The 21,930-nt window shown below is 43.0% G+C and overlaps 1 protein-coding gene across 25 annotated transcripts in view; it reads left to right on the top strand.

The window, feature by feature from the left end:
- The window catches only part of ITSN1 (intersectin 1), a 236,254-nt gene that overhangs the window by 146,439 nt on the left and 67,885 nt on the right, over window positions 1–21,930 (top strand). For all 25 annotated transcript variants that reach the window (XR_006283914.1, XM_043522810.1, XM_043522801.1 and 22 more), the window contains 5 exons: window positions 1,613–1,857; window positions 5,599–5,758; window positions 7,229–7,434; window positions 8,284–8,366; window positions 19,939–20,105. Coding sequence is in view for 24 of the 25 variants with exons in the window: in XM_043522810.1 (XP_043378745.1) it covers window positions 1,613–1,857; window positions 5,599–5,758; window positions 7,229–7,434; window positions 8,284–8,366; window positions 19,939–20,105 (861 nt within the window). In the remaining variant the exon portion in view is untranslated. The remainder of the gene's footprint in view (window positions 1–1,612; window positions 1,858–5,598; window positions 5,759–7,228; window positions 7,435–8,283; window positions 8,367–19,938; window positions 20,106–21,930) is intronic.

Here is a 21,930-nt window from a genome sequence, read left to right as displayed (position 1 = left end):
GCTATTGTGAACTGCAGTGGCATTCAGATGGGTCCACAGGCATCACCAACGAGCTTTTCAGGCTCTCAAAGGTGCATTCCACTACCATTTTGCAGCTACTCTGTACTTGCATTTTCTTTTTCTTAGGTCAGCAATGTTGGGGTACAGCTTTGAGCCACATTGGGAGCGGGTATGCGGGGTCCCCCAAAATAACTGTGGGGACAGAAACACCGTACACAACCAAGTTTTTTCTGGGGCATGAAGTCCCTTCACGGTACAGTCCTGACCTCCTGAGCGCCCTGGTGTCATGAACCTTTCCTGTGTCCAACATAGGCGTTCATGAACCAACCTTTGTGGTCCACTGAGCCTTGGAGAATGAGTGAGTGAATAGTAACCTTTTTGGTTCACGTATTCACTAGCTCCTTTTAATGGAAGTATTGGAATGTGTGTTCCTTCGATGGTGCCTACAGAGTTTGGAAACCACATCCTCTGAAATCCTGCTATAATTTCAGGGACTTTAATTATGGCAGCCACTCATGGGTAGATTGTAGTTTTGATAGCATGACAAACCTGTACAACTGTCACCCTGACAGTTGACTTCTCAACCATGAACTTGTTTGCAGTTGACCAGCAGCTATGAGGTATTGTCAGCATCCAAAGGGTAATAGCCACCTCCTTCTGTACTGGTATGGATTTCTGAAACTGAGTGGTCTGCACTGAAGGGTTGGTGCAAGCAAGTTGCACAACTCCATGGAGATCTGCTTCCTCATTCGGAATTTCTGCAGCCGCTGGTCATCATCCCAGGTTTCCCAGATGATGTGGTCCCACCACACTATGCTGTTTGTCTGGAACTAGGGTCAGCAGTCCACCCATGGGTATACTTTTGCAATCCCAGCATTCAACACATCTGTTCCTTGGAAGCCTAGTAGATATTTGTTTGCCCTTTTGGTCAGTTGTCTTCAGCATTTCAAATTTTTCTGACCCTTTCTATCCATTATCTGGTACTGGCCTGCATGAATATTAGTCCCACAAGCAGTAGCAGGAGAAGAACCACATTGTGGACTTGCTCCTTGGCTTCGGCGCAGTTTGGCAAAAGGGAGAGGTGAGAGAACACGCAGCAAAGCGGTTCCCAGAACATCTCCTATGACACAAAGGACTTTGGGACACTGTCCCTGAAATAGCACTACTGTCGTGTACCAAAAAGGGGCAGCATGGATGCAGGTATATGCCTGTACACAGCATATACTCTTGCGCAACCAGAATATGTGGCTTCTGTGGGGATACAAGGTACATGTTCTAGCAGTATATGGACAAGTACTCAGGGAAGTGCGCAAGTGTAGACGTAGCCTGAGATTTAGGCAGTCTTTTTTCTTTTTCTGTCCCATGCAAATATTTGAATTTGGGAAAGTATTAATTATGAAAAGGATGACTTTGCATGACAATACTCATACCATTACATATTTATGTATGCTGTATAAAGAACAGCTGAATATTTAAAAAAATTGTCCAATTTTGTAACAAAATTTTGAGTTTACAGTAACTGGAGAAAACTAATCAACTATGAATGGCAGCTGGATTTTTAAGTAAAAATATTTCTAATGTTTCTGAATCTTGTTATTTAATGTACTTACAGGTGGATGAAAGCCAGACTGGAGAACCTGGGTGGCTTGGAGGAGAACTGAAGGGAAAGACTGGATGGTTCCCTGCAAACTATGCAGAGAAAATACCTGACAACGAAGTTCCAACCTCTGCAAAACCAGTAGTTGACACTACCGTTGCACCTAAAGTTTCTTTGCGTGAAACACCCCCAACTCCGGCAGCTCCAGCTTTGACAGAATCTACTGCAACCACCAACAACTGGGCAGACTTCAGTTCAACGTATGTTTGCTGGTGGTTATCTCTAGGAGTCCAAACCAGTACTGTGGATTTTCAAGCAGTTAATTTGTGTCCAGTTAAAATTCATTACATTTCTCATCCACTGAGATTGTGTCAGCAGTTAACCTGGCAAATGAGATATTTTCAGGAAACTAGGCAGCACACTGTAAATCAGGAAGGATTATTCATCTTCAGTAAGACAGAGCTCCCATCATAATTGTTTTCCCTTTAGTAAACATTTTTTCCTCAACTGGACAGGCCACAAAAGTTTTTTTTGTTTTTTGTTTTTCCTGTGGGTTTTTTTAATTTTAAATTAGGCTTTCCAATCTAAAGGCATGCTTTCACCATATCCTCTTAAGCAATCAAGAAGACAAGTACAAAAGCTTGCCCATCTGGCACTTTTCCCTGACCACATTCAGAATTATATTACAGCAGAAATCCCAGCATGACATTCTCCATTTGTTTATATACCAAATATGTGAGAGAGCAGAGTTGACACCTTCTCTTACTTCATTGTTACCAGCTTGTACTTTACATTAAGATACTGCTGATGCTGCTAAAGTCAACCAGTTTATTGTTATACAATAGTACTCCCCTGGTGTGCCTGATGCTGTACACGTGTAAGACAAGTTTCATGTCCCAAAGATCATATAAACAAAATGTATGTAGGTTTTATCAGGACAGGTTAGTCTACTATGTAAATAATTGGTTAATCATTTTGTTTAATGAGATAAGGTGTTTTACAATTAGATGTATGTATTTTACTGAAATATTTGAGTACTTAACACACATTGCTTTAAAAAGTTTTTACCCAAGAGATCACAATAGTTCTGAAAAAAATACCACCAAGTTTAAATGATTTTATGTTGCTCTCTGGACAACTTTTTTTCTGAAAAAGCAATAATATAAAAAAATTAAAACTGAGCTTCCTACGTATTTTTATTTTTTTGCTATCTAAAGAAAAGTAGCTCAAGACAAAACTATTCTAGTTTTAAGTGAATACTGTGCATTTTTATAACCTTGCATAAAAATCACGGTCTGATTTTGTATTTTATTTTCTACCAATTAGTCTCTACTCCAGAGCTTATCACGTATGATGTTTGTACAGTGCTTAGCACAGTGGGGCCCAGTCTGGCTTTGGCCCTCAGGCACTATTACAGTGTAAATGCTTAATAATAATTAATGAATATTTAAGTAAGGACACATGAGCCAGGAATAGAAATTCACTTTTAAGGTGGACACTCTCTTTATACTGTTAGTTTCTTTTAATTAACCTAATGGGTTTGTTAAGGCACAGATGACTATGTGACAACATATAACCAAAATCATGGAAATCAGTTACTCTACATTTTAGTGGCAGTTTTCCATTTTGCAAGCCACTGATAGTGATGGGACTGAATGAACACCTCAATCTGCTGGCTGATTATTTTATTTAAAATTGGCCCAGCCGTTGGTGTGGTGACTGTACAAAACTGAATAAAATCCATACTAATTAGAACTAGTTTCCAATCTAAAATCCTCCAAGCCCACTGAAAGTAGGACTCTCCCACCACTTTCCCCACTCACTTAGTTGTCCTTCCCATAAGCAGCCTGGGAAAATAAGTGTGCTTGGCAGCACTATCTGACAGCAAGGGGGAAGGGGGAAAGGGTAATGTTTCGGGGGCCCTGGAGACAGTAAACAAAATGGCTGGCATTAATTGGACAGTCCAATTAAATTATACATACCTAAATTATACATACCCTTCCTAAAGATCCAACTGGGTCTCAAAGAGGTCCTGGCTCTGAACGATCCCAGCCTCCCTGTCTTCAGTGATTTCTCCTCATCTTCCAGTTCAAGGGAGCTGCAAGTTGTGAGCTGTCCACCCACTGCAAGTTGTGAGCTGTCCACTGTCATTGGCAGGAAGGGGGGTGGTTCCTGGCTCAGTCCGACAACAAACAGTTTGTTATACGGGCCTATCTAAGGGGCAACACCAGACTTCAGTCTGTGCGCCTTTGTCTTCTGGTAAGCCTGCCGCAGCTCCTTCCCCATTGCCTGGCATTGGCCCTCATCCCTGCTATACCCCTGGGCCTCAGTGCCCTTAGTGTACACTTCCCTTGTACACCTCTTTATTCCTGTGCAAATTCTGTAGCTGTGACTGCACGCATACTTCTCTACCCCACCTTCACATCAAGGAAATCTAGGATCTTTTTCCTAGACTGTACAGTGGCATGAGGATAAAGTAGACTTATGCTTGTCCAACCTTGGCAAGTACACTTGTACTAGCAGGAAAAAGAGGCGTTTCCAAAATATATCGGTGACTTTAGGGGGTTGACTTGGTGTCACTATGATGCCTCGGCAGCATTGTTCAAAAATTTGACAGAATGGGCACTGCTGAGGGGACAGGTGCTAGAGGACTATTTGTACTGGTACAGGTACTTCTGCATCCACACAAGCATCATGCCAGTAAAACTATACTAGTAGAGGGCTTGTGTCACTTGAGGAACTGGTTTAACTTGGCTGGTAAAAGTTTAGGGATTTTTTTGGCAGGACTCAATACTGTGCTGACAGAAGGCAAGTTTTGCTGTTACTACTTTGTAGTGTAGACCAGGTCAGGAAGTGAACAAAGCTGAGCTTTGGCAGACCCACAGGGGTGAAATGTCCTGTCTCGTTCTCACTCTTCCCCTCCTCCACCCCACCTGTTTACTGTGTGTAGAGCTGTTAACTCATACATGTCAGCTGATGTCAACTCCTATATTATGATGAGAGAGGTAGCTGGGACTCAACTATTCAGGGCTTTTTAGACTTTAGGGTTCTACACTAGCTAGTGAAAACGTAGACAATTATCTGTAACTTTGTAATTACAGAAGCAAAAAAAATTCAATTAAAAATTAATATATTTAGTTCATAGATCTTTGTCTACTTAAAACTACAGATGTGCACTGAGCTTTAAAAATACAGAGTTTCGACAGTTAGCACCCAGAGCTTGCACGCTGGGGGAAAAAGAAATTGGACCAATGAAGTCTAAACAATAAGGAATAAGGCAGGAGATTGAGAGCAGGTAATCATGGTTAAATGGTAATGAAAAGGTGGTTGAAAGTGTGTTCTAATAATCATTTTATAGGATGAGAGGTGATGTTCAAAGGATAAGTGATAACATGAAAAAAATCACTCAGAGTTGACAAAGGAAGACTTTAAAAGTCAACATTACACCTGATGGGGCAAAGGAGTAAACAGAAGTGGAACTATTAGAGCCTTAAAAGTGAGAATGAGGAGTGTGAATTTGATGCAGAAAGGGAGGAGGAAGTCAATGACCCATCTAGATATGTGGAGCAATCTGCATGGAGCACCAGGAGAGGAAGATTAATATATTTTATCAAATGTGTAATTAAACTAAATCTGCTGTACAGTATAGAGTGCCCTGCAGTTGAAATGTTATTGTATAGGACGTGAGTAAGCGGGGGTGGGGGTGGAGGGAAGTAAATCGTGTGAACAGCTAGCGTTAGTGAACAAGAAGCAGCAAGTGCATGTGACGCTTACCTTTTTAAGGGGAAATATGCAGTCAGAGTAAATCCACATATGGTAACTTCGAACACAGTACAAAGACACTTTACACCTAGCAGAAAATCAATTATAAGGGGTTCTTCTAGAATACATACACAGTGTCTTCATTTGAAATTTTTGGTGTGAGCAAGTTTTTTTTTTCAGCAGAATGCAATAATCACTGCAATCAAAAATAAAGATTATATAGTCTGCCTTATTTTCAGGTGGCCGACCAGCACTAGTGAGAAACCAGAGACTGATAATTGGGATGCTTGGGCAGCTCAACCTTCTCTGACTGTTCCAAGTGCAGGGCAGGTGAGGCAGAGATCAGCCTTCACCCCAGCCACTGTTACCGGATCATCGCCTTCTCCTGTCTTGGGGCAGGTAAGTGGCTATATCTGCAGAAATCATACTTAACCTAACGTTTTCGCTTTCGCAACGCAATGACAAAACAGTAATTGACCAGCCCTTGCAACATTCCTCTAAGGGAGGTAAAGTATTTCAAGATGAAGACGTCAAACAAAGCCATGTGGGAAGTGCAATTTGGCATTCTAGGAGTTCTCAAGTAGAGCTGAGTGAAATTTTTTGGACAAAAAATTTGTCAAAAAAATTCGTTTTGGTCAACCTCAAACTATTTGTGAATTTGACACACATTCACCAAATAGTTTTAGGCAGGAAAAAATGTTCAGGTTAGATTCCCAAAATGTGGTAAAGAAGAGTAGGAGGTGATGGTGGTGTCCCCCTTTATAACTCTTATCCCAGCGATTACTGTACTCAATTGGTTTAAGGGGGTTAAAACCCGAGTTTCCTGCTCTGGAGCAACGATTTGAACCCAGGTCTCCCACTCCCAGCTTTGTGCCCTAACCAATTGGGTTGCATCTCTCTCATTTTTTCCTTCTGATGCTGTTCCATTTTTTATTAAATGCTTGAATAAATTGGGCCAGAAAGAACAACTCTGTAGTCTGGTGGTGAGGACAGTCACCTGGGAGGGGAGTGATCTGGACTCAAATCTCTGCTTCCGAGTGGGGATTCAAACTTGAGTCTCTCACACCTCAGGTGAGGGACTTAGACCAGCAGTTAGAAGTTTTATCAGGAGACCAGCATCAACACCCTTTCCTCCTCCAATCGTTTTGTGAATCTAGCTCTTAAAAAATGTCTGGAAACAAAATGTTTTGGGTCAAACTAGCTTTGATTTGCATAATTTTTGTCTTCATTTTTAAATTCATTTCAACCCAATTCGCAAACTTTTTAAAAAAATTTTCCAGAACTTCCAGAGAACCGAAAAATCAGTTATTCTCCCAGCTCTATTCCTGAACCCAAATCCTGTGCTCAATCTGTTAGATCACAGTGCCTCAACACTGGCTGAAAAATATGTAGTGCTGGTACATAGACATAGCATTCTGAGATGTGCTAGATATGTAAACCGCGAAAAAGCAAGTAGAATGCAAGATGGCATAATGAATAAGTTATAGCAAAAAGATTCTCTTTATGTACACTTTTTTTGTGAGATTTACTATAAGCCCTTGGGGCAAGGCTTGTTTTTATATTTACAGTGTGTAGAAAAATTATTAAATATCTTACAGGAGTTTATGCACCAGGCACTTTTAATTAATACAAATATAGAAATACTGGTGGACTGTGTTAATATATCCATTTGATTGTATTTTTTTTAAAATGATCTGTTTGGCTTTATTTGAGTAAAAAGCTTATTTTAATTGAAACAGTCAACACATAGATCTGTGTCTATAAATGAATGTTGTAAGTGAATACCTCTATTTAGTTAGTTAGTTAGTTTTAGCAGCCTTCTTTGCAAAAGACTCTACATGATTCACTTTTCTTTTCTTACCACAATAGGGTGAAAAAGTAGAGGGCCTTCAAGCACAGGCCTTGTATCCTTGGAGAGCCAAAAAAGACAACCACCTCAATTTTAACAAAAATGATATCATCACAGTTCTGGAACAGCAAGACATGTGGTGGTTTGGAGAGGTCCAAGGTCAAAAGGGATGGTTTCCGAAATCATATGTGAAACTCATTTCAGGCCCCATAAGAAAGTCGACAAGGTATTTTGTTTGGTTGCTTTTGTTAGAATTAGCAGCATTTTTATTTAATAATTAATATTATGTTGTTCCTATTTAAAATGTATGTACTTGTATGTTTGTTTTTAAAATGTTGGCTCTGAAAAGTGACTTTATTAAAATGGCATTGTGTGGCCATATTTGTGTCTCTGGTTTCAGATCGGTGTGGCTCAGTTTACAAATAAAATGATGAGCTTTGGTTTTTGGCTTCCTCTTCTTTAACTTCCAGTCCTACCTACAAACTCAGCTTGGGATATGAAAGCAAAGCTGGATTCTTCCTGCATCATGTATCGCCAACAACAATTCTGCATTTAGAATTTAGCTAACAATTCTGTTGATGCACGAGTGGGAACAGAATTCAGGTTATTCTCCTGTAGCTGTTTTGGCTACACAATGCCAACAAGACAAAAAAGTAGCAAAATCTTATTTAAGTTGATAAAATAAGTAGAAATTGAAATATGTATGGGGTAGAGCTATTGAGTAAAGAGGTGCCACTTTCCTATATTCACTTTACTAACAGACAGAGTTTTGTAAGATTGTAATCTAATACAATACATCGTGTGAAAACAACGTTCTAGTTGGTAATGAAAACTAGAATGAATTTTACATTTTTCTATTGGGGAGCATAGCAATTTTTGCTTTCAATCCAGTTATATGATTTCAAACTGTATTTTGTCATGCTGAGGTTTAAAACTTAAAATTTACTATCATTTTGCTTTACAAGTTGAGATAGTTTGTTCATGGATATAGCTTTTAATGTATTTTTTTATTAAAACATTTAGTTTGTTTTGTTAAATTTAGAGAAATTAAAGTATTTAATATTTTCTCTTTAAGCATGGATTCTGGTTCTTCAGAAAGTCCTGCTAGTCTAAAGAGAGTAACATCACCAGCAACTAAACCTGCTATGTCAGGTGAAGGTAAGAATTTGAAATGAATGGCATTAGTATCATCTTACTGTATAGTTTAATAAAAGAAATTCTCTAGTAATAAGTACAAGTTCAGAGCCAGATCCAATGGGAGTTAGTGTTACTCAGTACCATTGCAGGATCAGGCCCTGTTACTTTACAAAGTAAGAATTTGAATTACCTCCAGAATTAATTATGACTACAAGGCTATGTCCTGCATGTTTTGTAAAACTGCTCATTTCCATAAGAATAATATTTTTCTAATTAACTTAGGTACATTAATTTATGCAGTGTCATTTATAAGCAGTCAAGAATCAGTCCCATATTTCTGATTGTTTCTAGCCTTCTGTCTACAATAGGAAGGGCCCAGCATTTGAAGATGCATAAAGGATGTATTTTCTTTTAAGATACACTGTGTGTGTATATGCAGTATACGCCATGTAAAAACATGCGTACATGCTTCAAGATAGGCAAGGATATTAATTAAATTAATAAGTTGGCTCCCAAAATTTTAGTTTTTCATTCGCAATGTTTCTTTGTGAATAAATTGAATCCTGCAGTGCCTGTTTTCCTATTTAAATGTGGGATAGACCAAAACTCTCCACCTCTTAGGAAGGGAAGACAAATCAGTGCTGATCCCATCATGAGGAAAGGGATAATTATCCAAACAGGCATGTAGGTACTGTAAAATTTTTAATAGTTTTCATTTGTGCTGTCTTATTTGACCCAAGAAGGTTAGATTTAAATATAAATAAATAGCAAATAACAAAGACTGCACTAAGTGACTTGAGTTAGATATTGGTATTTTTTGTTGTTCCCATGTCATTTTGAACATTAAGTGCCTTCCATCAATGAATTATTATTAATTGAAAACCATATGAGTACTTACAGTAGTCTACAAGTTTGTACCTATTTTTTTCATGACAAGGTGCTAAATGTGCCAGACCTTTGCCATCATTGGAGCCCACACCACTGCTAGCACAGGTGTGGCTGGAGTGATACCAGGAAACAGATACAAAACTTTTCTTCAGGGATATTGTTGATAAAACTCCTGTCAGCATAACAACCTTTTCATAAGGTGTGTTAGCTTGGTAGAAGTTGGATTCAGTTATTAAACATGTAGGGTCCCTATTTTTTTTAGTATTAAAAGTAATATTGACACGAGGGGAGGTTTTTTGTGTGTGGGGGGGGGGGGGTTGCATTTAACTGTTAATGCATCCAGCAATAGTTGGGCCAGTTCAATTCAGTCATTTTTTTCACTTAATTATTGACCTATATCATATCTGATTCATGATTGAAAGGGGTTACTGGAATTAATCTGTTTCAGAATTGGTTACTTAATTGTCAAAAAAGCACATAAAGCAAGGTATAGGACCTGTATGTATGTGCACATGTGTGAAACTAAATATATTTTACAAAACAGTAATATCTTTATCAGTCTTTTTAGCAGTGCCTTAATTCTTTATTTTTTAAAACATCATCTGTACAACTGTAATTTAATAGGAATCATTTTGGGCAATTTTTATCACACACAATGTAGTCTGTATTTTGCCACTGATAAAAATTCCACTGTAGAAAGTGGAATTATAGAAGGATTCTAAAATTTGGTTTGCTTGATTTTCAAAGGCTATTTGAAAGAAAATACAGAACTGCTAAAACATCTCCCTCCCGTCTTGGCTCTATAGCTACAACCTGGGATACTGTATGTCTTCTGTCATACCGTTCTGTGTTTTTCAGTTTGATTATCTGAATATTTTACACACTGTGCTAAAAGCATATACTTTCAAAAATATTTTTGAAAAAAGTTTTGTATGGATTCGGCAGCTTTATAATTTCTCTAGGAAAGGAAACTCATATATAAGTATTCTTCAGAATACTTCTTCATCAGACTTTGATGAAAGCTAGTTAGGATTTTAGTTCTGAGGATAGTATTTAAGTCTACACTTATTCACCAACAATTAAACATGCCATGCTTGCCACTCTTTTCCACAAGCAGAGTGTGTAACCCAGAATATTTTCAGAAATCTCTGGTATACCTCTGAGCAGCTCCTTTTTTTACAGTTGAGTGAATTGTGTAATGTGCATACTACTTCAGAAAATGTTACTGATTTGTCTGATTCTTATTTGCACTCCAAACTGTAAAGGTTTTCATTGAGTTCTGTAATTAAATTACACATTGCATTTCTCAACATCAGTCTGCTTCAGTGTTTTTTGCTCTTGAATACCAAGTAGCTGACCATGTTTTAACAAAATTATGTATTCCACCATTATCTTAGCATTTTCAAGCCAACTGTTGTGTAGGATACAATGAGATTGGCTGTCTCCCTACGAAGCTTCAAGTAATGAAAGAATTCATTGTTCATGAGAGCCAACTGACATATGTAAAAGGAAGACTGTATCAGAAGTTCAGAAACTGGGATTTTGTATGCCAGGACTGAAAATGCTAGTTCTCAGCATAAAATTGAACCCATAGAATTGAACCCATATAAGTATGCTTATAAAGCAAATCATCATCAAGTGCTTGCACGTGTCCGTTCCACTTTAGGAGTGTGTGTGCTAGGGCATTGAAGCTGGAGAATTCTTCCCCATAACAATATCCATCAGGACAGCACATGTTAGCCAACGATATAAAAGGATGGAGTCTCCCTGCCCCCTCATCCATTCCTTTTACTGCTCACGGTCAGTAGTTGTAGCGTGTCTGAGCTTCACTGTCTCCCATGCTGTTTTTAGAAAAATATTTGCTGGAGTTTTTTTATTGTAAATAGTTTAGTATGGTTGTAGTTTATAGTTTCTTCTTCAAGTGCTTGTTCATGTCCATTCCAACCAGGTGTGTGTGCGCCACGTGTACCCCAGCTGGAAGATTTTTCCCTTAGCAGCGTCCGTAGGGTCGGCCTGCGCATCGTACCTTCATGGCGCCCAATATAGCGCCCTGCCAACCCCCCACCCACTCAGTTCCTTCTTACCACCGGTGACAGCTAGCTGGAACATTGCTCGCTCCTGAAGCAAGCGCTTTAGCAGTGTCTTTACAGTTCATACTGTGTAAATAGTTGTTTTTCTTTAGTTAGTTAATAGTTTTTCAATAGTAGTAGTTAGCTTGTTTGGGAGGTTCCCCCTAACAACATTTCCCTGTTTCTAGGGTATGCCCAGGTCTCCAGGTCTGTGAGGACTGCGGCAAGTTTATGCCTAAGAGTGACCCTCACTCTTCCTGCCTGCGGTGCCTCAGAGAGAGTCACCAGAAAGAAAGGTGCCAGATCTGTAAGGGTTTCTGACCCAGAACCCTCAAAGATCGGGAGCAGAGACTTAAACTTCTGCTAATGGAGATGGCATTATGGCCACACTCCGACCCCGGACCTGCAGAACCTGCACCGAGTACGTCTTTGTCGGTGCACGGTGCTCTGGCACAGACGGTGCACAAACCGGTACCAGCCAAGGACTCTTAAGGCCCCTCGGCACCATCACGGCTTGGGCCATAAGAATCCGTCCTCGGTGCGGCCGCGCTCTCAATCCTCAATGCCGCTAAAGAAGAAGAGGCCAGAGGGGGGTCGGTACCCTCAGCCAAAACCCAAAGTGTCGGTGGCGTCCACGAGTGCCTTGGGACAGACCGCCTCCTCCCTACAGCCTTCCAGAGTCTCGTCGACTCCTGCCCTGGCTGGGGTCCAGTCAAGTCCGAATCCTCCTCATCCTGTGCAGGCGCCGGATTCAGGTTTTCCCTTACCTCGACAACTGGCTGATCAAAGGCCACTCCAGATCCCAAGTGGAGGATCAGGTAAACTTCATAAGAAGGACCTTCCTCGAACTAGGTCTCCTTCTCAATGAGGCCAAATCCACTCTGTCCCCGGTGCAGAGGATAGAGTTTATACGCGCGGTCCTGGACTCGACTCAAGCCAGGGCGTACCTCCTGGAAGCCAGGTTTCGGTCGCTAGGGGACATTATACGGGGCCTCAGGCATTTCCCCATGACCACAGAAAGGAACTGTCTGAAATTGCTGGGGCACCTGGCTGCATGCACCTACATAGTGCAGCATGCCAGTCTCAGACTTACCCCACTCCAGTCACGGCTGGGGTCGGTTTATCAAGCAGCCTGGGACACTCTGGACAGCGTCATAACATTGCCCCACCCTGTAGTGGACTCCCTTCTGTGGTGGCTCGACCCACAGGTGGTTTGTGTGGGAGTGCCTTTCACCAGCCCTCAGCCATCCCTCTCATTAGTGACAGATGCCTCGGATCTGGGCTGGGGAGCTCATTTGGGAGACCTCAGGACTCAGGGCCTCTGGTTTCAGGTGGACCTCACTCAGCATATCAACGTCAGAGAGCTGAGAGCAGTGCGTCTAGCATGCCAGCTTTTCAGAGCCCACATAGCTGGCAGGTGCATTTCAGTCCTCATGGGCAACACCACGGCGATGTTTTATATAAACAAACAAGGGGGTGCTGGGAAGCCCTCATGCTGTGGGACTTCTGCGTAGAGCACTTGATACACCTGCAGGCTTCATGCCTCCCCGGAGTACAGAACGAGCTGGCAGACAGTCTCAGCCAAACTTTTCATTGCCACGAGTGGTCCCTCTGGCCGGACGTAGCAAGCTCAATTTTCCGTCTCTGGGACTCTCCGCAGGTAGACCTGTTGAGCACACACAGCAACAGGAAGTGTCAACTGTTCTGCTCCTTCATGAGTCACAACCCGGGTTCCATCGCAGATGCCTTCCTTCTCCCATGGGGGAACCATCTGCTTTACATGTTCCCACCAATACCGCTGGTCCAGAAGGTGCTCCTCAAGATCCACAAGGACTGGGTCATATTGATCGCTCCGGCATGGCCATGCCAGCACTGGTTTATATCGCTCCTGGAAATGTCAGTGACAACCCCGCTCACCTTGCCGCTGATCCCAGACCTGATCACACAGGATCTCGGCCGCCTCTGGCACCCAAACCTAGAGTCGCTCCACCTCACAGCCTGGATGCTCCATGGCTAAATTCTGTGGAACTGACCTGTTCAGATCAAGTCAGGCAGGTTCTCCTTGGCAGTAGGAAGCCCTCTGCAAGGGCTACTTACCTTGCCAAGTGGAAGAGGTTTTCTCTCTGGTCGGAGCAACGCAATCAGTCACCAACACTTGCCCCAATATCATTCATACTGGACTACCTCCTTCATCTTAAACAAGAGGACCTGTCCTTGTCGTCAATAAGGGTCCACTTGGCTGCCATCTCCGCCTTCCATCTGGCTGCAGACGGCTTCTCGGTTTTCACGAACCCTATGGTCAGCCATTTTCTTAAAGGCCTTGATAGACTGTACCTGCAAATGCGCCAGCTTGTCCCGACTTGGGACCTTAACCTGGTCCTCACCAGGCTTACGGGCCCTCCATTTGAGCCGCTGGCGACGTGCTCCCTGCGCTTGCTCGCTCGCTCTCTCTCTCTAACAAGGGGCGTTCCTCGTGGCGATAACCTCACCTAGGAAAGTCTCAGGGCCCTTACATCTGAGCCCCCTTACACAGTTTTTCATAAGGACAAGGTCCAACTCAGGCCTCATCCGGCTTTTCTCCCCAAAGTTATCTCCCAGTTCCACATGAGCCAAGACATCTTCCTCCCAGTGTTTTACCCCAAGCCACACTCCTGCGATTGGGAGCTTAGGCTTCACTCATTGGATGTACGCAGAGCACTGGCCTTCTATATAGAGAGAACTAAGCCGTTCCGCAAGTCCTTCCAGCTATTTGTAGCGGTGGCGGACAGAATGAAGGACCACCCTGTCTCATCCCAACACATCTCGTCGTGGATCACATCCTGCATTCGAGAGTGTTACAACCTGGCGAAGGTGCTCACCCCGCCGGTCACCACCCACTCCACCAGGGCTCAGGCCTCCTCAGCTGCGTTCTTGGCGCAGGTCCCCACCCAGGAAACCTGCAGAGCAGCAACATGGTCCTCAATACACACGTTTACGACACACTATGCGATCATACAACAGGCCAGAGACAATGAAGCCTTTGGATGAGCCGTGCTCCAGTCAGTAGATAACTCCGGCCCCACCTCCTGAATTTTGGCTTGAGAGTAATCTGGTTGGAATGGACATGAACAAGCACTCAAAGAAGAAAAAACAGTTCCTCATCTTCTCGTAACTTGTTCTTCGAGATGTGTTGTTCATGTCCATTCCAATACCCACCCTCCAGGCTAACCCTATGGATGCTGCTAAGGGAAAAATCTTCTGGCTGGCATGCACGTGGCATGCACACACCTGGTTGGAATGTACATGAACAACACATCTCGAAGAGCAACAGTTACGAGAAGATGAGTAACTGTTTATTAGTAGCACTTGTTTATGAAAAACGTCTTGTTTTTTTTGTCTCATTTTTCTTTGAGCTTTTAGCATGGTACTGGGGCATGCATAAGTCCCTGGGATTTAAGCGTCATTCTGGCTGTAGCAAGTCTATACCAGTCAGCAATCCTCACTCCCTGTTTAAAGTGTTTTGGAGAAGTATACGTGAAGCATAATAAATGCCTTATCTGTGTGGGTCTTTCAGACCAGAACTAAGAACTTGAGAGATGTTTGACTTTGAGATAGGGAAACAATTTTCCTTCCCTCTTTGGACCCCAGCTGCTCTGTACATGGGGATTCAGACTTGACTCTGTCTCAGAGCACATCACCAGATTCGGTAGCATCCGTGCATCAGAGAGACCTAGACACACCAATACCCATTTTCAGTACTGAGCAAGCTGCAGAAGAATTCCACCATTTCAACCTCTTCTTCATCTTGAGGGCAAGGTCCCCAACCGACTTGCACAAGAAGAAGACCGGTACCGAGGTTAGAGCTAAGGCAGTTCCCACTAGGCACTCCTAGTACAGCATTCTAACAATGCAGAGTCATCGACTCTGTCCCTTCACGCAAGACCATAGAGGCTGACTCCATTGCCAGGACCTTCAATGGCATCAACTTCCTCTATGCTGCATCCTACTGTATCAATATCATGACATCTGAAGTGTTTGCAGTGGCCAGGGATCTCCTCTGCTTATTGGCGTCAGACCCACCACTGATGCAGGATGAGGCTCAGTTACTGTGTAATCCTGCCCCCCAGGACTGGGATATTTCTTGGCATCTGTACATTTGGTGCTGTTTGGGACTGCACCTTTGTTATTACCATCAGGGTCTGGAAGTTCTGTTGTGCAGCAGAGCACACATACGATCCCTTCAGCAGGAAAGCCTCAGATTCTTCCTCCAGTACCATCCCGCTCCCATCAGGTCTTGGTCTCCTGCTACTCTACTTGTTACTATGCTGCCTTGGCATTGAGTGTGCTAATTTGTCCTTTGAGTCAGAGGCGGGATATTATGCTTCACAATCTCTTTTCAGAAGGGCTCAAGCATCTTCCATTTGCATCTTGGCTGCAATCATCTGGCATTCCAACCAAAGTCTATGAAACAGTGGAGGATTTGCCCTTCATTCTCTCAGAAGACTGACTACAGTCTGGATTCTCTTTCAGAGTCTAGGGCAACCTTAAAGTCTTTTATACACCAGTCCTAAGAGAAAGTACTTCTGCTTTCAGGTCCAGCAAAGGTACCTGTTCTACCCAATAAGGTAGCCAGACCAGTCCAGGGGATGCCATAAGTCTCAGAGGAAGAGACCACCTTCTGCTACCTCTAAACAATCTGTAACATCTAAGCAATCTGTTTGATTCTGTAGTTGAGGTCAGCAAGCCACTCTTAATTTCTTCCGCTTTTGGCAGCAAGTTGTCCCACTTCCTAAGCACTTAGACCCCCATTATAATCTATCGATTGGGTTCTAAATGTGATGGAACTGAGATGTACCCTGCAATTCACCTCTATTCCCCTTCCCCACACACCTCACCACCCCTTTTCAAGGGCCATTCTCACAAGACTGTACTGATTCAAGAAGCCAATCTCTATTACAGTTAGGGGCAGCAGAGTCAGCATTGCGGGAAGGGAGTCTGTTCCCACTATGTTCTCGTTGAAGAGTCCAAGGGATGCCTCAGACCTCGTTTAGAGCTGCAAAAACTCAATAGATACATGAAAAAAGATAGTTTTATATGATTACCCCTACATCTGTTATCCCAACCCAGACCCCAACAACTGGTTCACTGCCCATGACTTAAGCCTTGTCTCCACTTACCGTGGCTCAACCCTGTGGCGATTGATCCACCGGGGGTCAATTTAGTGGGTGTAGTGAAGACCTGCTAAACTGACCGCTGATCACTCTCCCATTGACTCCGGAACGAGAAGCATAAAGTAAGTCGATGGGAGAGTTTCTCCCATCGACCGAGCGTGGTGTAGACACCTCAGTGAGTTGATCTAAAGTACATCGACTCCAGCTACGTTATTCATGTAGCTGAAGTTGCGTAACTTAGGTCGACTTAGCCCCATAGTGTAGACCTGCCCTTACAGGATGCCTGCGTCCATTTGGTCATTCACCAAAGCCACAAAGTTTTTAAGACTTCTTGTAGCAGATGTTCGTTATCAGTTTATGATGGTCCTCTCTGGCTTTTTGTCAGCCCCTTGAGTCTTCACAAAGTGCATAGCATTGGCTGTGACACATCTCAGGAAGGCAGATGTTTAGGTGTACCCATATCTGGATGACTTAATGGTTCAAGGTTGGTCCAGACAGCAAGTAGTGGTAGCCATGAAGAAGTTCCAATCCCTCTTTCGCTTGTTGGGCCTGTTAGTCAAGAAAGATAAATCAGTTCTCCTTATACAGAGAATCAAATTAATAAAAACATATTTGATTTGACGACAGTGAAGATTGTATTCGTCTCAGGCCAGGTTTCAGGTGATTTTGGACCTGGGCAAATACTTCAAGGCTTCATATGACAGTGAGGAATTGCCTGAAACTTTCTGGTCCCATGGCCGCTTGCACATATGAAATAGCACGCCAGACTTCACCTCAGTGTCATGCAGAGGTTGTTGTAGACTGTCTGACATCCATCTCGCCATCCGTCTCATCATCCACTGGATGTGCTGACTCACATACCTGCAAGTGCTTTGTCATTTCCAGACTGGTGGATGGACTCTGCCACTGTATCCAAAGAAGGGGTTTTTTTTTGGCCCAACCCTGCCCTCCATGACCCTAATTCTGGATGCTTCATCTTTTGGTTGGGGAGCTTATTTAGGGGATTTTCAGACTCAGGGACTGGACAGATCAGTATCTTTCCCTCCACGTCCGTGTTCAAGAGCTTTGAGCCTGGCCTGTCAAGTGTTTGTTCCCTGCATCAAAAGTTGTTTTGTACAGGTTCTCAAAGACAACAGTGCTGTGATATTCTGTCTAAACAAGCAGGGAGGTGACAGGTTAGACAGACACCCTGTGCCAAGTGGCAGTGAAACTTCGGTCTTTTTGTATCAGGAATAAGATTATGCTCAAAGCACCTCACCTTCCTGGATCTCAGAACTTCTAGTGGATCATCTCAGCAGATTATTTAGCAAAGATCACAAAGCAAAGTGCATTTTTCACATTTGGGGAATACCAGAAATAGACTTGTTCGCCATTCAACAGAACAGGAAGTGTCACCAGTTCTCTGTACCAGGGCAGGGCAGAGGCCAGGGTCTGTGTCATATGCCCTCCTGCTATCCTGGAAGGGGAAACAGCTTTACACTTTTCCTCCCAACCCTATGGCGCCAAGTGTTTTGAGCAAACTCTGACAGGATCATGCCATCCTAATTTTGATCACACCAGCATGCCCCCGTCAGCTTTGGTTCTCGGACCTGTTGAGTCTTTCAATTCAAGATCCCACACCTCTCCCTTAGGTCTCGGGGACATAGTTTTGCAGGACCGTGGCCAGACTGCATCCCAAACCTTGTAGCCTATACCTTACTCCTTGGATGCTCAATGGCTGACTTCCCAGGTGGCTGTCTGTTCCCTTGGAGTGCAAAATCTTTTAAATAGCAGAAAACCCTCCCACTTATACTCACCTCAAGAAATGGAAGAGATTCTCCATGTGGTCGCAGCAGGAAGATACCTCTCCTTCAACGGCTCCCCTTCAGTCTGCTGTGGATTACATGCTTCACCTAAAGGGAAAATGACTTTCTACCATTTCCCTGAGGGTTCATCTGGCAGCTGTTGCCACATTCCATCCTCCGGTAGATGAAAGATATGTCTTGTTCCAGCCCTACAACTGTTAGGTTCTTGAAAGGTTTGGACAGGATCTTTCCTCCTATTAGGACCAACACCATCTGGGGATCTGAATTTGGTTCTTTCAGTTTTAATGGGGCCTCCTTTTGAACCTATAACTATGTGATTTGTTTTCTCATCTCTCAATTAAGGTAGTGTTCTTGGTGGCTATTACTTCGACCAAGAGGGTAACAAATTTCAGGCTTTGCTGGCTGATGCTCCTTTTATGTTTATCTTTATGAAAGTTAACATGTGTCCACACCCCAAATTTCTCACAAAAGTGGTATTGAATTCTAAATAAGCTTATATACTTACTAACCTTTTTTCCTAAAACCTCACTCTCTAAGATAAGGAAAAACTCCATACTTGGGACTTCCATAGGGTGTGTTAGCCTTTTACCTGTTTAGAATATCTCCTCAAGTATTTGTCTCCTTTGCTGACAGGATGAGGGGGCAACTTGTCACTTCGCAGAGGATTTCTTCCTGGATCTCCTCTATTCATCTGTGCTACGATATTGCTGAGGTTCCAACCCTCAGAATTTTAGCATATTCTATGAGAACACAAGCAGCATTGGCTGCTTTCTTGGGTCACGTTCCCATCGTAAAAATTGCAGGACTGCACCTTGGTCATCTGTACATATGTTCATCACACATTATGCTCCCTTCCAAGCCTCAAACTTTGAGGCTAGATTTAGGAGCATGGTGTTGCAGTCCTTGTTTAAGTAGACTCCGATCTCCTATTCCATCTAGAACTGCATGTGGGCCACCTAAAGTGGAATGGACGCGTGCAAGCAATCGAAGAAGAAAAAAGGGTTGCATTACCTGTTCAGTAGCTGTTCTTCAAGATGTGTTGCACATGTCCATTCCACTCCACAACCCACCCTCTTTCCCTTCTATATCAGAGTCACAGCAAGTACTGGCTTCCAGAGTGAAGTAATTGAGAGGGGTTGGGTGGCTCCACCCCTGTATGCTTTTGGCTAGCAACATGAATGTTCAGAGAGTGCATGCTCTGCCCTGTTTGGGACCACTATGGGAAACAATTCTCCAGCTTCGGTGCACTGGCAAACATATACACACCTCTAAAGTGGAATGGACATGTGAAGCACATCTCGAAGAACAAATTTGGGTGGAGGTTTTTGTTTTTTTTTAATTAAAAAAAAATAGGTATATACTTAGGTCATGTTAGAGGTTTACCAAAAATAACTTCATCCATAATAGGATTTTTTTTAAAAGAATAGAAGGCTTTAAAGAACTTTAAGTAGTCTTGAAGAAGATCTAATTTAGAAATTTAAATATTAAACCTCATTTGTGAAGGAAGGGAAAACGTTTTGGAGTGAGGTGTTGCCTACACAGAAGCAATAGAGCAGAAAGCTATGAATATCTAACATTTGGACAGGTCATATGGTGTTACCTTCATAAAGATAGATTTTTTGAAAATTATACTTTGATTCATCAAGCATTTCCCATTTTTTTTGAACAACTTCTCCTCCAGAATATATTGCCATGTACACATATGAGAGTTCGGAACAAGGAGACTTAATCTTTCAACAAGGAGATATGATTCTTGTGACAAAAAAAGACGGTGACTGGTGGACAGGAACATTGGGTGACAAATCTGGAGTCTTTCCTTCTAATTATGTGAGACTGAAAGATTCTGAGGTAAAGAGATATGAAACATTACAAAGTCTATCCTTTTTGTGTGTCTCATTTGTCCACTTTATAATGTTCATTTGATGATTTCAAGTCAGTGAATCATATGGAGGGTTTTTTATCTTACAACTTTATTGGACATGAAAAAAGTATTGTTACGGTGAAATTTGAAAGAGATATTCCTGTATAAACTACCATGGAGTACCCCAGAGGTTCTCAACAGGGGGTTCACGAACCATTTCAGGAGGGCCACGGGGCCCTGTGGCTAAAACCCAGAGCCTGAGCCACAGCACCCCCCGCAGGGCTGAAGCTGGGAGCAGCAGGGCTGAATTTTGAGTCCTGGTGCTCCCCCTGGGGCAGAAACCCTGAGCCCATAGGCAGAGTTGGAAGGATACAGGGGTGTTACACCCTCCTCCCCCCTGAAACTACAGTGCAAGAGCAGGGCAGTCCCAGGGAAGCTCTAGCCCCCTCCACCTCCTTGTCTCCCCACGCCCTGGCCAGGTTGGAGGCGGAAAGCCTTGTCTTCTGCTGCTGCAGGGGGTTGAAGCTGCTCCTCAGCTCCCAGCCCCTTTTGCTCACACAGCCGGTAAGAGCCTCCTGGGTGAGCAGACCCGGCTCCATGGCTGTCAGAGCCCTCGGGGAACAGGGGCCGCAGGGGAGCCCTCCTGGCACACAGCCGCTAGTTACCCCCCTGCCTGTAACCTGAGCTGTTTTCAAACTTTTTGAGCTGAGCTCCCGACCTTTTGAGTTATAATTTTTGGTTGCTCCCCACACCCAGACAGGCTTGGTGGCCTGCTGAGGTGAGTCAGGTGGTGTTCCCTTCCCAACCCCACCGTGTGGAGTTGTCTTGAGTCCCGCTGGCCCCTGCCTACCCAAAATAGAAGTCAAACTACACCTATTCCGGCACCCCTCCAACCCCGGCTGAGAGCCCCAAGTCCCCCATCTCCGCTGGCCTCTGGAGTTTTTATAGCATGTTGTGGGGGGCCTCAGAAAGAAAAAGGTTAAGAACACCAGGAGTACCCTGGCACTTACCGTTATTAAAGGCCCGTATGATAGTCATGTGCAGCCAAATCAGAGTAATTATTGCTGTTTTCCAGTTAACAGTACTATGACCAAAGAGAATGGGCAGTAAGATATGACTTGAAACAATATAAAAAGGGGAAATATCCTAATATAAAATATTAATCTTTTCCTTCCAAAGCAAGGTATTGTAATAATGAACCCAAGAGAACAAGCCCAGGGGAAAAACTAATCTTACCCAATAGCCATATTCTGGTGAAGTTAGATTCATATCAATTTAATTCCAGAAGTTCTGAAACTGGATGCACTCTGACCACGTGTGTAGGCCCTGAAAGGGGGAATGCTTTTGTCAATATTGTTGGCTGGGGTGGACATGGGTGGAGATTCGCTTTTCTTTTCTGGAGATGGTATCTTGTATTAAACCTAAGAGATGTTTTCTCATGCACATTCTCATCTATTTGAGAATGCAGTTGTCATCTATCAGTGAATGTTAGCTGGGTCATTATGTGGTTGTCTGTATACACTTAAGTTCCTTCTTGCAACAAGATGAGAAATATACTGTATTCTACTGACTTACTGCATTTCTCTTCAAAATAAAAATATGGTCAAGAATTTAAAAAATGGGGGTCTAAATTTAGGCTTCTAAACTCTCTTATTTGGATTGGATTTAGATGCCTAAATAAGGATTTAGGAGCCTATCTTTTGGTGCACATTTTTTAAAGTCTTGACATTTGTGTTAATGAGATATAACTGTCTCTGTGGGCTATATATATATATATATGGAATATTAGTGCTTATGTAGTCATCACTTAAC

This window comes from Chelonia mydas, chromosome 1 (genome assembly GCF_015237465.2).
Source record: "Chelonia mydas isolate rCheMyd1 chromosome 1, rCheMyd1.pri.v2, whole genome shotgun sequence".
NCBI classification, from domain to species: domain Eukaryota; kingdom Metazoa; phylum Chordata; order Testudines; family Cheloniidae; genus Chelonia; species Chelonia mydas.
This window is presented reverse-complemented; position numbering and strand designations above follow the sequence as displayed.